Raw genomic sequence first — 17,789 nt, forward strand, 5'->3', positions numbered from 1 at the left:
GCCCTGGACAAGACGGCAGGCTGGTAGCTCCGCCTTATATAGCTTAGACCATGTTCTCACTTTTCTTTCCTTATAGCACCGTGGCTGCCAGCATCAATGCCTTGGCAACAGTGACCTTTGAGGATTTTGTCAAGAGCTGTTTTCCTCATCTCTCCGACAAGCTGAGCACCTGGATCAGTAAAGGCTTATGTAGGTACAGCTGGTGGACTTTCTATTCCATATCATGAAATGTACATGTGGTAGATGTCAAAATCCTGCATGTGCTATTCAGGACACACTTATAAACACAAATGCACTGTGAGATACGTGAAGAATCCCACATACAGATTCTTACACTTCCAAAGATCCAGCAGGGTATCAGGAAAGAATGGACTAGCTAGTTTACCTTAACTGCCTTTATTTTCAGATACTCTTCTCTACTTACCCTACACTCTAGACGAGGCTTATCCAACCCACGGCCTGTGGGCCACATGCGGCCCAGGATGGCTTTGAATGCAGCCCAACACAAATTCGTAAACTTTTTTAAAACATTCTGGAATTTTTTTGTAATTTTAAAAATCTTATCAGCTATCATTAGTGTTTGTCCACTATGATCCAAGTATACAAGGCAACTCCTTCTTTCAATGTGGCCCAGGGAGACCAAAAGATTGGACGCCCCTGCAGACTAATCACATCAATCTCTCTTGATTACACTGTGTGATGGTCATATTAGTCTCTCTACATGGGAAGATGTTGTACTTACCATGGCCAGTCACTTTGACAAAGAAAAGCCAAATTCTTTTCTAAAGAATTGTTCCTTATTACCAAACTCCCAGTAACCACCTCAAAGAATAATTGCTCCTTGCTTAATCATGCGATTGCATATTATGTTTATAATCACTTCAGCACTTATCAGAGATAATTGCAGTTTCACAAGGTTTACTTTTTAAAGTGTAAACAAATTATGTATTTACTTACTAGTAGAAAATATAGGTAATTTGGGAAAATTTATGTACATTGTTAAATAAAATTATATCTATCTAATTTTGTTCCTGGTTATTTTTCCCTGACATACTTGTGACATATACAATAACATATCGTGTTATTATGTATTTTTTTAAAAACATAGTATTTGAATGATTATACAGTATTCTATCAAATGGCTTATTTGCTTAATTTTATGTTATTGTTACTTTTTAAATTTTTTTCATTTTCTTTTGATACTGTGACAAAAAAAAAAAAAAACACGTACATAAACCTTCAACTGCATCTGTAATGTTTTTCCTTAACACGAACTTCTAAAAGAAAATTACCAGGTTAAATAATACAAATTCATTGACATTTCTTCGTACATATTATGAAATCTGGTTCTAGTAGGATTGAAACAATAATTATGTGTTGCAGCAGTGAGTGTTGTTGTATTTTTTGTGTGCTTAATATTAGTATTTTTTAAAATTGCCCAAGTTAGTGGACAAAATGGCATCAGATTTTTGCTTTAATTTATATCTTTTGATATATACAGCATTATTTTTCAGATAGTAATGATTTGTATATTTTTGTAAAAAAATATTTTTGCTTTCTGTGTATTTGTTGATGGGACATTGGAAATTTAATCATTTGTAAAATCTCTTTATATAAAGAGGAAATAAGTCCTTTGTCTATTGTAGAATGTCTCCCAGCTTCCCAGCTTAACTGTTTTTAAACATATTTTCATGTACAGAAAATTTTAATTTTATGTTTGATCAAATATATCATTTATTATTTTACCATTTCTTTATGCTTATACATTTCTTACATTAAAAACATGTTTACTTATATTTCCTTTAGATTGTAAGTACTTTTATATTTTATATTCAGTACATCTAAATTATTTATTTGATTTATAATTTAAGATAATAAACTAAATTTTTTTTTTTTTTTTTTTTTTTTTTTTAGTAGAGGTGGTTTCTCCATGTTGGTCAGGCTGGTCTCGAAGTCCCAACCTCAGGTGGTCCCCCGGCCTTGGCCTCCCAAAGTGCTGGAATTACAGGCGCGAGCCACTGCGCCAGGCCACTAAATTGTTTTTCTTATATAGTTCACTTTCCCAGCATTATTTTTTAAATATTCCTCAGTTTTAAAAATATTTTCATTAATAAAAATATATAACATAAAGGTTTTTCATCCATAAGAATGTTTCATATTGTATACTTATTTTCCTTAATTGCAAGACGGAACCATCTTGTTCTATATTATAGCTTTGTAGCATTTTATTTAAACGTCTGATAAAACAATTCTCATTTTTCTTTCAGTTGAAAAATTAAATATGTTTCCATTATAATTTTTACAAAAAAATTTCGGCTATTCATTACTATTTATTCTTTTAAATTAACTTTAAAGTTTGCTGCACGGAACCTATCTGAACCCACCACCACCACTCCCCATCCCATGGGATTGCATTAAACCTGAAAATGTATTTGGGAATAACTGATATCTTTGTAAGCCTTCCACCTAGCAATAGCATTTATTTTTTTCTATTTAATTGTGTTGTATTTTGTATTTTATGTGTTAAGTATACCCACATCTTCCTCTTTCAACTCCTCTTCCTTCCTCCCCTTTGCTCTCTTAACAATAATGACTTTAATTGTGCTATTGTGTTATGTTCCTTACATTATAATAATTAAATTATATGGCCAAATTTTAAAACTTTATTGTGATCTCTCGTATACACATTGCCTAGATTCTCCATTAATATTTTCCTATACTTGCTTTTTCATGTATCCATCCGGTTGTCTAGCCATCCATTAATCCATCATATTTTTGATACATTTAAAAGTAAATTGTGGACCTCTGCACACTTCCCCCAAATTATTGTAACATGCACATTGTTAATGATAATTCACTATTTGTTTCAAGTTTTTGTAAATGTAAAAAAAATTCACCTATAATGAAATGGACAAAAATTAAATATACCTTTCTTGAGTATTGACGAATGCATACACCTGTGTAACCCAACCACTTATCAAGATATACGACCTTCACCCTGGAAAGTTCTCCTATGCCTTCTCTAGTCATTCTTTTCTCCCACTCACCCTCCAGAGACAACTGCTGTTCCATTTTTTTCCACCATAGATTAGTTTTACCTCTTCTAGAATTTTATATAAATGGGATCACACAATTCCACTTTTTTTTTTCCTTTTTGTGAGACATAGTTTCACTCTTTTTACCCAGGCTGGAATGCAGTGGTGCGATATCTCGGCTCACTGTCACCTCCGCCTTCCGGGTTCAAGGGATTCTCCTGCCTCAGCCTACAGAGTAGCTGAGACCACAGGCGCATGCCACGATACCCGGCTAAATTTTGTATTTTTTTAGTAGAGACGGGGTTTCACCATGTTGGCCAGGCTGGTCTCAAACTCCTGACCTCAGCTGATCCGCCGGCCTCGGCCTCCCGAAGTGCTGGGATTATAGGTATGAGCCACCGCACCCAGCCTGCACGTTTTTGTTTTGTTTTGTTTTGTTTTTGTAACCTCCTTCTTACGGCATAAAGTTTTTGAGATTACATGATGTTTTGTGTGTGTTCATAGTTTATACTTTTTTATTGCTCTTAGTATGCCACATATGGATATACCACAGATCTTTTTTTAACATTTGTGTCTATTGATGGGCCTGGGCTGTTTTTCTTTGAGGTCATTATGACTAAAACTGCTATGAATACTCTTGCACAAGTCTTTTTGTGTATGTGTTTCTATTTCTCTTTGATAAATAACTAGACATGAAATTGCTTAGTCAACTATCGTCATTTTAATTTACTTGTAGTTTTTCCTTATCACACCCGGATCCATCTTCACCTAAACTTATTGGTGTTACACCCTGTCTTCCTGTTCTTTTCCTCTTATTTGTTTTCTCTTGACTTGTATGTCCTTGCTTCATTGAGTCTGTGTATCCTTGCAGCATATAAATATTGCCAAAGTTTTTAACTATTTTTTTCTGGTTCCTAAAGTGAATTATTTGCAGAAAGAATACTATTTATTTTAGTTTTTAGGTTAATATATTCATTCCCATTTTTGGCAACATTTTGTCATGTATTCTATATTTCCTTTCTTTTTTTACTTATGTTTGAACAAGAAGAGAGGAATGTTGACCACACGTTTGCTAACTGGGAGTTGAATTGCCTTGATTCTACTCATTCTCTGATTTAGAGCTGATAGCAAGTAGATGGGCACTGCTGCCAGTATAATTCCTGATTTCTAGCAGGTATTCATGGATACGCTGGATTGAGGTAGAAGTTTCACCTATGCCTGTGTTTTGTTGTCTGATCCTCTGAGCTGATGCTGCATTGGGAAAATCCATAGCACTTTCTGCAACTGTGGAGCTTTCGCTCCCTCTACTGCTTTGTTTGTGGGAGATATTCCAGATGTCTATGAAATTTCCACAAATTTCTCCTAAACTTCCTGCCTGGCAGGTTGCTGTTGGTTGCAATCTGGTGGAAGGATAAAGATTTTGTGGGGAGGACTGAATCGTTTCTCTAGTCAGAACAAAAAAAGAAGAACTTATGAATTGAGGGATGGCTGCCAAGAATCTCATTTGAACAGGTAACCATTGGTCCAGTGAGAGGGCAGTCAGAAGGAGAGAAAAAACATGTTTTTGTTCTGTTCTTCAGGCATAGAGGGCTCTCCTTTTTCATGAAACAATACGAAGTCAGGGCAGACATTGTTTTCTGTAGTCTTATCTATCTAATAGTCTAATAGTAGTCTATCTATCTAATAGTAGCCTATCTATAATAGATAGTTGGAACACTTTTGGAATTTTAGCAAGTGCTTATGGATCAATCTTGAAGTTTCCTTATTTTTGTGTGTCTTATTGAGAAGTTGGAAAAGATAGCCTCAAGGGTTGCTAGCCTGATTTCATTTTAAGAGTGGGTTCCTCATAAGAAATATCATGTAATGACTGAAATAAAATAATAAAAATTATAAATACATAGTACTTGCTGCATACCAGGCACTGTTCTTGGGTATATGCATATACTTGTTGGATTAATTTGCAAGCAGTTTCTTCCTAGAATGAAAGCTGTTAGAGACAGGAATCACATTCTCACTTTATGGCACTGGCATCTGGTGCAGTGTCTAATCTATGGTCGGTATTCAATAAGATTGAATTAATAGTCATGTTGGGAACTGGGTTGGATATGTAGCTGACAGAGAATGCTCAAAAAGAATCAACACAATAGTTTTCTTTCCATTTCTGACACTGTGTCTCCATCTCTGTCAATCTGCTACTTTTTGCCTATCTTTCTCTCTATCGTTTTGTTTATGTCTTATTATTGGAATTCAGTGTACTTTTGAGATTATTTTTAAACATAGATGTATAAAAAGAAGGACTTTTTAAAAGATGGTTTAGAAGAAGATATTATTTTTAAAAGATGACAAAATATATATGCTGATTCATTTAGTGAGCTTTCATGATACCAGAAAAGCACCATACTCTGAAGGTCCTTTTGGTGATATGGAAACAAATAAATCATTATGTAATGTAACTAAGGACCATAAGGATAATATTTTAAAAAGCGCCAAAGGGAAAAATCTGAAAAACTTTCCAGATGTGCGAAACCTGTTAGGTAGAATGGGTAGACATTATTTAACCATTGTTAAGATGAAAAACTACTGGAGTCCTGGAATTAGTAGCTTGTTTTTCGGCTCCTTGCTGGAAGATGGTTGCCCAGGAATTAATTTCCACTAATTTTGTCTAGATTAGTCTGGACCTCTCCCACATTTTCATGTTGTTTTCACATAACAGATTTCTTCTAGAAGCTTAGAAGGATAACCCTTGAGGCTGGATAGCAGTTCATTCCGCCTGATGAGGAAGCAGGTCATTGAAACTTTTCCTTGGTAAAGAGACTTCCTAAGTGACTCTCTTGGGGCTGATGATGGCTGAATGGGGAGGATGGTCCTCGCTGAGTTCCCTTTGCAAAGGGCTTGGATCAGAGACAGTTCTGAGTGGGGGCTCAAGGCATCCCTTGAAGTCAGGAATCCCTCAGGAAATTATGATTGTAATTTTTCTTTCTTTCCTTCAGGTCTCTTATTTGGCGTGATGTGTACCTCTATGGCTGTGGCTGCATCTGTCATGGGAGGTGTTGTGCAGGTAACAAAAGAAGGAAAAGACACATTTGGTTTCACTGGAACTTCCCCCTGCTGTCTTCTAATGTCTTGCCTCTTCCTCCAAGATCCAAAGGCTGACATTTAATGATGCCAGCTCCAAATTAAAAATAAATGTAAAATACATGTAAAATCAATTCTCTAGTCAGCACAAAAAAAGAAGAACTTATCTTTTCAGAAAGAGAAATCACTTTCAGAAGGAGAAACTATTAAATCACTCTCAGAAGGAGAAACAATTAAAATTAGTAATGGGATAGTGAGATAAAATTAGAAACTCTTAAAAATTCAGATCTGAGAATTTATTATCCTGATATAAAAGTAGTGATAAAAATAGTAAAACCAATAATAATTAACATTTATGTAACACTTACTATGTTCTGGGCAGAGTCCTAGATGTATTATTTCATTTAATCTTCATCACTTCTCTCTTAAAGGTAGTATAATTAATGCACTAATTTTCCAGATGAAGGAACTAAGAAGTAACTGTCTCAAAGTTACATAATTAAAGAGTGGTAGAACTGGGATATCTACTCACCTCCACCTATCATCCAAGCTGAACTCACAACTCCCAATTGCATAAAATATCAGTGCTAAAAGGAACCTTATGGATAATCTGTTTCAACATCTTCATTTTGCAGGTGATTACAGGAAAAAAAGTGAAAATACCCTGTCAAGTTCTCACAGTTAGTGGAAAAACTAGGTTTATGACTCAAGTCTCCTGAGCCACCCATCCCCATTCCTCATGTTACCCAACTCACAAAGCAGCATCAGATAAGCACATGTTTAGATTCTACTCCAATTCTCTCAGTCCCCTTGTGTCTTCGTGGGAATTTTTTTTTTTTTTTTTTTTTTTGAGACAGAGTCTCACTCTGTCACCCAGGCTGGATTACAGTAGTGCGATTTTGGTTCACTGCAACCTCTGCCTCCCAGGTTCAAGCAATTCTCCTGCCTCAGCCTCCCCAGTAGCTGGGATTATAGAAGCCCAGTTAATTTTTGTAGTTTTAGTAGAGATGGAGTTTCGCCATATTTGCCGGACTGGTCTTGAACTTCTGACCTCAAGAGATCCACCAGCCTCGGCCTCCTAGAGTGCTGGGATTACAGATGTGAGCCACCACGCCTGGCCTTTTGTAATCTGAACATCATTTAGAGTTTCTTATCATGGCATAAGTTTTCAATAAATGTTTTTCAAATGAAGATATGAGTCACAGTAAGTGAATAGTAATCATTAATGTTTATAGAAGGCCTTCCAGTTCCCAGAACAGTGTAACTTACTTGATCCTTCCAATGACTACTTAGATACGTTCCATTATTTCCATTTTAAGATTCAGGGAACAAATCTGGGAGAGCTAAGTGATGGAATAATTCACCTGTCTATGTAAAAGAACTTGTGAGACATGGTGTCCTTTCTAATAGGCCATTGACATACTGTTTCATCACAGATGCTTTGTAATCGCCTCATAATGTTTGAAGCACTCTGATATATACCCATCTACACAGCAAAAGTGGCAAGGTGGTGAGGTTTGTCTTTAGTGATCTCAGGCACTTATTTTAGATTTATTTTCCTATTCATGGAACCTATATTTCCAAGTTGCTTCTGATGTCTTGTGCCCCACAATCAGTATTTACTCTTAAGAAAGTATCATCATGTCCAACTAGTGATGATTTGAGTCACTAAATTCTTTTCTTCCAGAGATATTTCCATTGTGAGCTCCTCTGCAATTGAAGTATGAGGGGCTCCAGATAGGCAAGGACTCCTCCAAAGACTGGTGGAAAACAACTCTTGTAGTGAGGAGGAAGTTGTGAGTGATGCCCTCATCTGCCTGCTTTAGTTCAGATGAGTATCCTGGGCCCACCTTCTTGATTGATTAAGATGTGTGCCATGCAGTTTAAGAGATGTTGATAGGCAAGAAATGAAAACCCTGACCTCTCCTTTCCTAGGAGAGGTATTTGTCTCTAAGGTAGTCCACTCATTTCTCTGAGCACATCTGACTTTGACGGGCAAAAAAAGGCAACTATAATTCCCTTATTTAATTTTCCAAACACCTTTGCTAAATTGAATTTAATGGCACAACATTCATATTCAGAATTTACATATGGGAAGAAGACAAGAACCCAGGTACTATAGGGATGAGATATAGAGCCTGGTTTAATTTCATTTCATGTTTCTGAAACCACCCCGTAATTGTGTGTGTTTATGGGTGGTGCTAAGACTGACAGTGGGGGCAGCTTAAGTCCTTAAACAAAGACCCTTTCAATGTTTTAGTTAAAGACTTTAGAAAATATGTTCTGGAAAGCCTCATCCTGTGACATGCTCCAAGAAAGAAAATTTCCACAGTCAAAAGACTTTGGAGCACACTGCACACTACATTCCACTCCCCCAAATCCACATGACACAGGGGCATATTGAAGGCTCCGAAAAATAAACCTCTTTCACTTGAAACATGTGACCACAGAACCACAATCGGGTGGATAATAGAGGGGCAGGAGAGGCTGGGATGAAATAGCAGCAGGGAAGATCAGTTAGTGATTTGCCCAGCTCCCTTTGAGAAAGGTCACTCTATCCAATATGCTGCTGTCCTAATGATTATCAGCTAATTCTGCTAACAGCTGTTAATGACTTTTTAATCTCAACTTGAGAAAAAACTTCCTAGATATCGTAACAGTTCAGCAAACAAATGGCATGCCTCAGGGATCAGAGCTCACTAATAGAGCAGGTTAGAGCAGTAATAAAAAGATAATAATAGTAGTAATCAACATTTTGGTGCCCTTATGTGCTCCATATTCTTCAGTGATTATTCTGTGCTTTTTCTTGGATTCCACATTGAACTACTCACCAAACCCCATGTCCCCCATATGGGAAGCAAGTATTAGTGTACCCACGTGACATGTGAGGAAGCTAAGGCATAGCAAGGTAAAATATCCTGCCCAAGCCCCAAAGGCAACCCTAACCCCAATGCACAAAGCTATTGTCCTGTACTTGCAGGAATGGCTTAGAAGGGATTTGGGCATTGGGGAGGAGGCTGAATTACATGAGCTATAAGTCTTCCTCTAATTAAACATGCTTAATATTAACAAAAGAAAGGTAAAAATTAAAATTAGTTTGCTTTTGTACACTACAGAAATAGACATAGTTTTAAATCCAGGAACTCTTGAATTCCTCCCCCAGTGCCTTTTTTTTTTTTTTTTTTTTTTTTTTATTTGAAGGCCTTTTTGTTCTGAGGCATGATGGCTAGTGACATTTGTAAGAGATTGTCAAATATTTTTCCCACAGGGAAGACAAAATTACCTTTACTAACTTATTGACTCTCCTACGTAATCACTAGTAAATTAGCTTTCAAATTCAGCAACCCTAGAAACTGTGAATTAATACTATCGTCAGCAGAGGAAATGCCAAGAATATTAACTTAAGTATTGATGCTGGGTAAGAAGGAAGGCTTTACCCTCATCTGCCTCCATTTTGTCAAGAATATATCTGAGGCATTGACTTCTTCGAAATTAATCTGGAAAAAACAATCATGCATTTGCAACCCATCTTTCTGGAAAAAAGAACTTGCATTACAGCTAGAGGTGATTTGAAGTCCCCTTGGTTCTATGACCTTATATTTTTTAAAGAGAAAGAAGACTCTGAAGTTCAATGAGTTTCAGCTTGAATTTCAAACTAAATTCAGGTTACCTGACTTTCTGCTATACAAACACACACAGACACACACACATAAATACAGTGCTTATCATTCAGCCTAGAATTGAGAAATGGCTTATAGAAAGCACATAATTAATAAATGGCACAGTCAGGACTAGGACCCAATTTTATCCCAGGTCCAAGAGAGGTATGATGCCAGGAAGTCACAGATGCCCTTGAGTAGGGGGTTCATCTGGTCTGCCTTTGTTCCACAGGCTTCCCTCAGCATTCACGGCATGTGTGGAGGACCGATGCTGGGCTTATTCTCCCTGGGAATAGTGTTCCCTTTTGTGAACTGGAAGGTAAGGATCCCAGTCAAAACTGGGCCCAGCCACTTTCTTTCTCCTCTCAGCCCTGTTTAGAAAAGCTATCTGTCTTAGCCAGGAAAAGAATCCACAGTAGAATTAAACAGAGCTTGAGTCTACCTATCTCTGACTTCAGTGACGTCTTTCTGGGAACAGAAATGGAAGAAGAGCAGAGGTAGTTATGAACTGCCACATATCCTGACATCAAAGCTGACTCTTTAAGGTTAAATTAAGTCTTCTGTAAATTAAAGGCCCACAACATTAACTGTAAAATAGATATTGAATTCAAGAATAGTTTTGTTGAAACACAATTTTGAAAATTCGTATTTGTAAATCTCATTGTTTTCTGTGTATAGTTACCTAGATTTATAACTAACTTTATTAAATTAATTAACTAATTTATGTAGGGGAGAAGAGACAAACTTGGGTTCTGACAGGTGGATCTTCATTTTGCTGCTCTGACAAGCTAATAGTATGTTTTCAAGTAAATGTTGGTTGGATAACTATGTATTGAGTTTAAATCAAAATGAATAATTATTTGGAAAAAAACAATATTTTTAAAACATTTATAATAGCAGGATTTTCTCAGTCTAACAATATTGCCATCTTTCAATTATTGCCATGCGCACACTTGCATGCATGTATTTTGAGAAAGTCTTTTGATTCCAGAAAGCTTGACTTTACACTTATTTATGTATCTACTATAGGATATTCCATAAAGTCTGTGTCAGATAGTATACTTGATTAGGTCTCTGTGGCTACCTGACCCTTATTGACCTTTCTCCTAGATAAATCCTGTGGGGCTAAGTAAAGGAGATTGATGGGTAGCAAGCATTCGGGTCTTTGCAGCACTTCCCAAGCAGTCTTAATCACTTGTCTGATATTGGGGTTGACAAGAATATTATGTCTTTGGGGAGATAATGTAAGGGAAGACAATATCCTAGCCACAAAAAATATGAACTAACTACATAAGATTTTAGTGCACTGTTAACATCGATTTATTGTCTATGTTAGTACACTGTAGTTTTTTTCTATTTAGTCAGGAAAACCACCTTGATTTCTCTTACTGAAATCACCTTGTCATTTTGGGCAGCCATTGGGACCTTATTTACCCTGCATCAGCCTCTAAGACATGTCCTTTGCCTAGATATTTACTAAAGTATAGTAAATATTATAAATTTGTGTCACCTCTCCCCTCATCAATGGCCATGGCTGATCCTACTAACCAATCATAGCTCTCCTTCCCACAGAATGTGGCTACAACTTCAGAATCTGTCTCAACATGGCTCTCCAGCTAGCTATTATAGATCAACCAGGGTTAGCCCTCCAGTTGAAATCCATTTGCCACTTACTGGTAGGCCAGGGGTCAGCAAATGATATACTTCAAGCCAAATCTAGCTGGCCCCCTGTGTTTGGTATGGCTTCAAGCTAAAAATGGTTTTGACATTTTTTAAATGGTTGGGAAAAAAGTCGAAAGAAGAATAATATTTTCTGCCACAAAAATATTACATAAAATTCCAATTTTGGTGCCCATAAACGAAATTTTACTAAAACACAGCCAGGCTCTTCTGTTTGGGTATTGTCTATAGTTGCTTACATTCTATAAGAGAAGAACTGAGTTGTTGTGACAGATACTGCATGGCTTACAAAACCTAAAATATTTATTGTCTGACTGTTATATTAGAAATTTTCAGACCACTTGTTTAGACCAAGGCGCAAGTATTCAAATCACACACACTGATTAAGTTTCTTCAAACAATAATGGAGAAAGCATTCTGGAACTCTTACCAAGGTCCCTTTTTTTTTTTCTGATTAACTAGAGAAGCCAACAGGTTTCTTTTCTCTGACTCAGAAGGCTCAGCTTCCTAGCAGTGACCAGAAACATCAGATTATATTGTCTAGTGGTCCTAATCTCTGCTAGATTGTTCTGCCTCCTCTATAAGAAAAGTGATTCTTTGACTTTTCACTATTTGTCAAGAAATATAAATCTTAAATGACAAGGCCATTAAATGCACTTGCTAGTATTCATACTCAAACAAAAAAACTCAGAACTAGGGAGTCAGGCGACTCTGCCGGTTACTTAGGAAGAGAGATAAGAGTAATAATTTCTGTATAAAAGCTGTCAATAACAAAAAATAACCTAGTATTTGAAGTTTTCCTTAACTTCTGAAAGTCTTTTAATGAGAATTGAGGTTTCAGCAGCTTTTTAAGTAGTAAGAGAAAGAAACCCTAAGGAGAAAAATAATTATTGCTAGAAATCTAAATATAATGATCACCATGAAATTATCTTGTGTCTTCATTTAAAGAACAAGTCTCTCCTTAATAAACCTGCATTGTGGGAGCTGAGGTGAAGGCAGTTTGAGCAGAGTGTTTCCAAAACATGTGGCCAAGATTTGAGGTGGAAAGCCAGAATCTCTAAGGCATAGAACTCCCTCATCTCATTATTCTTTCCATAGACAGCTTTGCCAAATTTCCCATTAATTTTTTTCTTCTTCATCCAGGGTGCACTAGGAGGTCTTCTTACTGGAATCACCTTGTCATTTTGGGTGGCCATTGGGGCCTTCATTTACCCTGCACCAGCCTCTAAGACATGGCCTTTGCCTCTATCAACAGACCAATGTATCAAATCAAATGTGACAGCAACAGGGCCTCCAGTACTATCCAGCAGGTATGCTGACTTTAAAGATGGCGCTAAGTCCCAGAGAGTGGGTCACCTGGTAAGAGGGTGGTGCACTCTTCAGAGATAAGTGTGATGAGACACATCTTGTTCTCTTATGAGACTCACTCTGGGAAGTACCCAGCACTGAAGAGTGCCATGCAGGGCTGCAGCTTTCTGCAGATGTCCATTCCTCTGTATTCAGACATACAAAAACCAATTTGGTGAAAGAGTTAATGGGAGATATGAGTACAAAACAGAAAAAATGGTGGAGGGTTGAAAGACAGGTGATTGGGGATGAGGAACATGGTGTCCTCAAAGAATAAAACTGAGTAGAAGAAGTTTGTGAGCAATGAGGATGATGCTTATGGGCAAGCTGAGTTAGGAGCACTGCTGTGAACCTATGGCTTCTAAACCAAACATTATGAACACAGGGTTTAACAAAGGATTTCCCTTTGTACTTCTGGCTGGGGTGAGTGATCAAATATATCAAAATACATCAGACACTATGGTGTAGAGAGACGATTGTGGACTTTGAAATCTGAAATACTTGGGTTTGGATTTTGGTTTTACCATTTATTCCCTCTGTATCTTTGGACAAGTTAGTAAGTTGTAACTTCTTGAATTCTCAGAGCCCTTGACTGAAAAATGAGGAAATATATATATATGAATATATATACATATATATATAAAGTAGCACTACACATGACTTTAATAGATGTTCACTCTCACATTCTAATTGTATGTAAGAGCAAGTCTAGAAAATATAGGATTTGTGTTATTTGTGTATCCTCAAAAGTACTTCATTTTTAGTAGCCCTTTTCTGATTATCATCAATACCTCCCTGTACTGGCTCATTCCCTCTGAGTCCAGGCTTCTCAAACTGGCCAGATAATGTGGCAAATTGCATTTATGAAAGTCTCTCTCGGTCCAGCATATCTTCTCCTCTCCATTGTCCTTGTCAATCTTGAGGCTAGTCTTGTCATTACAAAGTCCAGAAAAGTGAAATTATCTTATTTGTATTTTTGATTTCCTTCATTTTTCTATCTTCTTTTCCTTTCTAATACAACCCATTCTATCCAAGCGTCACTAAATTTATTTTTTCTGAAGCACCTTCCTGAACTTATTACTACCACATGGAGATGACTTCAATGATTCATGTGCTTATGGAATAAAACACAACCTTTTTATCCTGGAGCTAAATATCTGCCAAACTTAAAACTTTCCTGTGGTTTTAATGTTATTAACTATTGTTTTCCTTCTACTCTGAATTCTGTCTCTTCTCTTCTACCTATGCTTATCCCACTCTTTCCTACATTTGGGTCCTTAAGCTATTCCCTTTACAGGAATGTATTTTAGTGTTCATTTCCACTCTTCTAAAATCTGTTTATCTTTCAAGTGCCGTACTAGTGTCCCCTATTCCTCCATAAAATTCATTTTGACTCAGGTTCCAAATGGGCACTCCATTATTTTTCTTCCATTTGCCTTTGAGTTTCATTTTCTTTCCATAAATTTTATATCAAAGAATTTCAACCTATTCATGGTTCCCCATAAACCATGTTGATTCTTCCCTCCAGCACATACTTACTGTATTCTCTTCTTGGAATGCTAATTCCTGGCCCTGACTGCCTTCTTTGCTTGATTAACTACTAATTATTCTTTCAAAATGAGCTGAGATATCATCTCACGCATTGGTCTGAATTTGATACTACTCTGAAGGCTGCCATAGTCTTTTGTACCTTTTCTACTGAGGCAAAACCAACCCATTTTATGATTGTCTATTAGCTCCTATATGTAGACTGTGTGACTTTCTCATCTTTATATCACTAATGCTTGTCACAATTACTATCACTAAATCTGGGCTTAATAAATGTCTGAAGAATAAATAATACAAATGAAATGAAAGACACAATCTTCACTGTAATACTTATGATTCAGTATCAACATTGTTATATTTGTAATTCAGGAATGAATTGGATTGAGTGGAATACAAAGCACATCTTCTCTAAATATAATTTTTTAAATGACAAAAAGTTATGATTTAGGCTTTTGAGATGCCAGGCCCTAAAATGAATCCTGAGCAGTCCTCTACATCACTGTGGGTCTTTAGAATGCACGGAATTGGTGACATGTGCTATTCTCCACAGACCTGGAATAGCTGATACCTGGTACTCGATCTCCTACCTTTACTACAGTGCAGTGGGCTGCTTAGGATGCATTGCTGCTGGAGTAATCATCAGCCTCATAACAGGTTGGTTATAATTCCTCCCTTTGGGACTAAAGAAGATATGGGCTCTTGCATGCATTGGTGGACTGGCTGGCTGTCTTATTGGTTTGGATTCAAGTTTCCCACAAAAACCCTTCTTCCCACAGAGATGTCTACTCTCTCAAAGCTGACATACAAAGGCACCCTTCATTATTATATATCTGATTATTAATATATAAAACATATATTCACAGGAGGCTGAGGCAGGAGAATCACTTGAACCCGGAAGGTGGAGGTTGCAGTGAGTTGAGATGGTGCCATTGCACTCCAGCTTGGGCGACAGAGCAAGGCTCCGTCTCAAAAAGCAAAAAAGACCCAACCAAACAAAAAAAACATATATTCAAACATTTGCCATGTATTATAAAAAAATAAGATGCTTTGACACATGCTCCCCTAGAGACCTGAGTATGAAAAACCCTCTGTAATGTAACAATCAGAAAATAAGGTTAAATATTCAGAGTGGTTCTTTTCCTCTCATCTCAGTAAGAGACAAGATTTTTGTTATCACCATCTTACTATCTCATGAAGTCAGCCTTTGCTAACTTACTAGAAAAGCAAAACACTGTTGTTTTTGCCTATGTTGTCCTTTGGAGGCTGCTCCTCTAGGGTCGTGGAATTCTCTGCAGTGAGCAGCTTCACTGTAAGCCATTTTTAGCAAAGTGTCTACCATCCATACTTGCCCTTTTGATGTATTAATGTCCTTTTTGTTTCAAAGCCCATGAGGGATTGGTAGTGGTGACAGTGTGGGAGATAATGGGGTGGAATAAGTTCACTGTACTCTTGTCCCTCCACCTCCTTGGAGTATGTATTTTAGCTAAAAAAATTTTAAGGCATTCTACTTTCCCATGACTATTATATACCAATGAACAATGGAACGTTCTGACTCAACACAAAACATGAATGGCAATATTTCTGGTGACTGTGTACTAGAAATGTTGTATGCAAGCTCCAATGCCCTATTCTGTGCATGATGTCACTAGCCATTCACTGAAATTTAAGAAGATCTTGGCTATGATAAAGAATAGACTATAAATCTTGTAACCCCAGTCTTTCACATAATAACAGCTCTCTCAATGTCTTTATGTAAATGGTTTCAGGCAAAAGATTGTTTATTCATTTTGTTTAGATTTTGCCTTAGTACCCTGACATCTGTGACTCCTTCCTTGATGCTAGTGGGATATACCTAGACATTTCAGTTTAGTGATCAGTCACCACTAAGAAGACAGCCAACATTTCAGCTGCCTGATTATTTCCTTCTAAAGCAGGAAATGTGTACACATGAAATCCAGTGGTTTTCCAGTCTATATTTTCCATGTGTGCACCAGAATTAGCATGCTCTTATGTTGATACAGCAGCACTTATATTAAATTTGATTGAAAATTCTTACACATTTTCAGCATGAATAACTCTTCTGGTATTAATCCCTATGTTTTCTTTTTTTCCAAATGAGCCAGGTCTTAGTCAAATGCACTTAAGGCCAAAAGCCAACACTCTAACAAAGTCTAATTATGCCTTCAAGCATTTGGAAATATTTTTGAACACGACCACCAGATGTTCTGCCTCCTGGTGCCTGTCTTCCAAATGAGGCCTTAGGGTTAGCCTGATATCCTCAGGTCTGCTCACTAAGAGGCTTTAACAAATCTTCTGTAATACCCACTGAATCTTTTAAAAAGTCTTACAATGTTTAAATGTAGAATAGGGTCAGTAAGGGAGGACAGAGGCCTTTTGTGGGCCTGTTCTCCTTGTGTCATATTTTATCTTGGTCTTGTTTAGTCTTAATAGGTGATGTCTTCAATTATACTTCTCCCAGATAAAATACAGCACCTCGAAGATATGCTGTTTATGTTACTCATACATGTTGACACATAGAATCATGTCTGTGTTGATTAGCAACTCCAGGAAATTTATATCATTAATCATTTTGCGCATCAGCTGCTGAAAGATCTTGGCCTAAGATACACTTTAAATTCTTCATTATTACTGATAAAATTCTGCTGGGTGGCTGAAAGTTATTTTTTCATTTTTCCATTTTAGATATGTGAAATGAAAATATCATTTCCTAAATCAAGAACAAATACCATTGTTGGTGTATCAAGTGGCCAAAACATCCCATTATCAGGACAGTATATAGAGATTGATGCTACTCTGTTTTTCAGTGTACAGTAGTTTATATTTATCTGAATCTTACTATATTTTTCTCATTTACCATAAAGCTGCATGTCTCAGATATAAAGTCTTTAGTTATCAGTCTATTATTTTACATTTTAGATTATGTTTCCGTACACTAAGGTTAAATCTGACCTACTACCTGTTTTCTTTCTTTCTTTTTTTTTTCATTTTCTAAACAGAGCTTGCACATTTATTTGCTTTTAACTATGGTTGATTTCACTCTACAAAGGCGGAGTTGAGTAGCGGCAACAAAGATCCTCTGGTTAGCAATGCCTAAAATATTTACAATCTATCTCTCAACATAAAAAAGTAATCTTTGTATTAGATAATTAATCTCATCAGAGAAATGTACTGCACTAGTTTATAAATTGTCAGGAATTGTGCAGCTCTGTATAATGATGAGAGATAGATAAAAAATATTCTAGCTTTCAGTTTGCTGTGGTGAAATCTGATACCATTCTAATTCCTGATTCTTGTATGTAATCTACCTTATTTCAGTCTCTCTCTCCTCTTTGTCACACACACACAGACAGAGATACATACACTCACACTCACAGATACATACACACACACACAGATAGATACACACACAGATAGATACACACAC

At 36.7% G+C, this 17,789-nt stretch overlaps 1 protein-coding gene across 3 annotated transcripts in view; it reads left to right on the forward strand.

Annotated features, from left to right (window-relative positions):
- The window catches only part of SLC5A12 (solute carrier family 5 member 12), a 56,660-nt gene that overhangs the window by 30,338 nt on the left and 8,533 nt on the right, over positions 1-17,789 (forward strand). For 2 of the 3 annotated variants that reach the window (XM_054440832.2, XM_054440831.2), the window contains exons 9-13: positions 77-189; positions 6,026-6,093; positions 10,002-10,088; positions 12,593-12,759; positions 14,895-14,998. In XM_054440832.2, the coding sequence (XP_054296807.1) occupies positions 77-189; positions 6,026-6,093; positions 10,002-10,088; positions 12,593-12,759; positions 14,895-14,998 (539 nt within the window). Of the gene's footprint in view, positions 1-76; positions 194-6,025; positions 6,094-10,001; positions 10,089-12,592; positions 12,760-14,894; positions 14,999-17,789 lie in introns of those variants that run through there. The other variant, XM_054440833.2, reaches the window with a different exon arrangement.

This window comes from Pongo pygmaeus, chromosome 9 (assembly GCF_028885625.2).
Source record: "Pongo pygmaeus isolate AG05252 chromosome 9, NHGRI_mPonPyg2-v2.0_pri, whole genome shotgun sequence".
Classification (NCBI taxonomy): domain Eukaryota; kingdom Metazoa; phylum Chordata; class Mammalia; order Primates; family Hominidae; genus Pongo; species Pongo pygmaeus.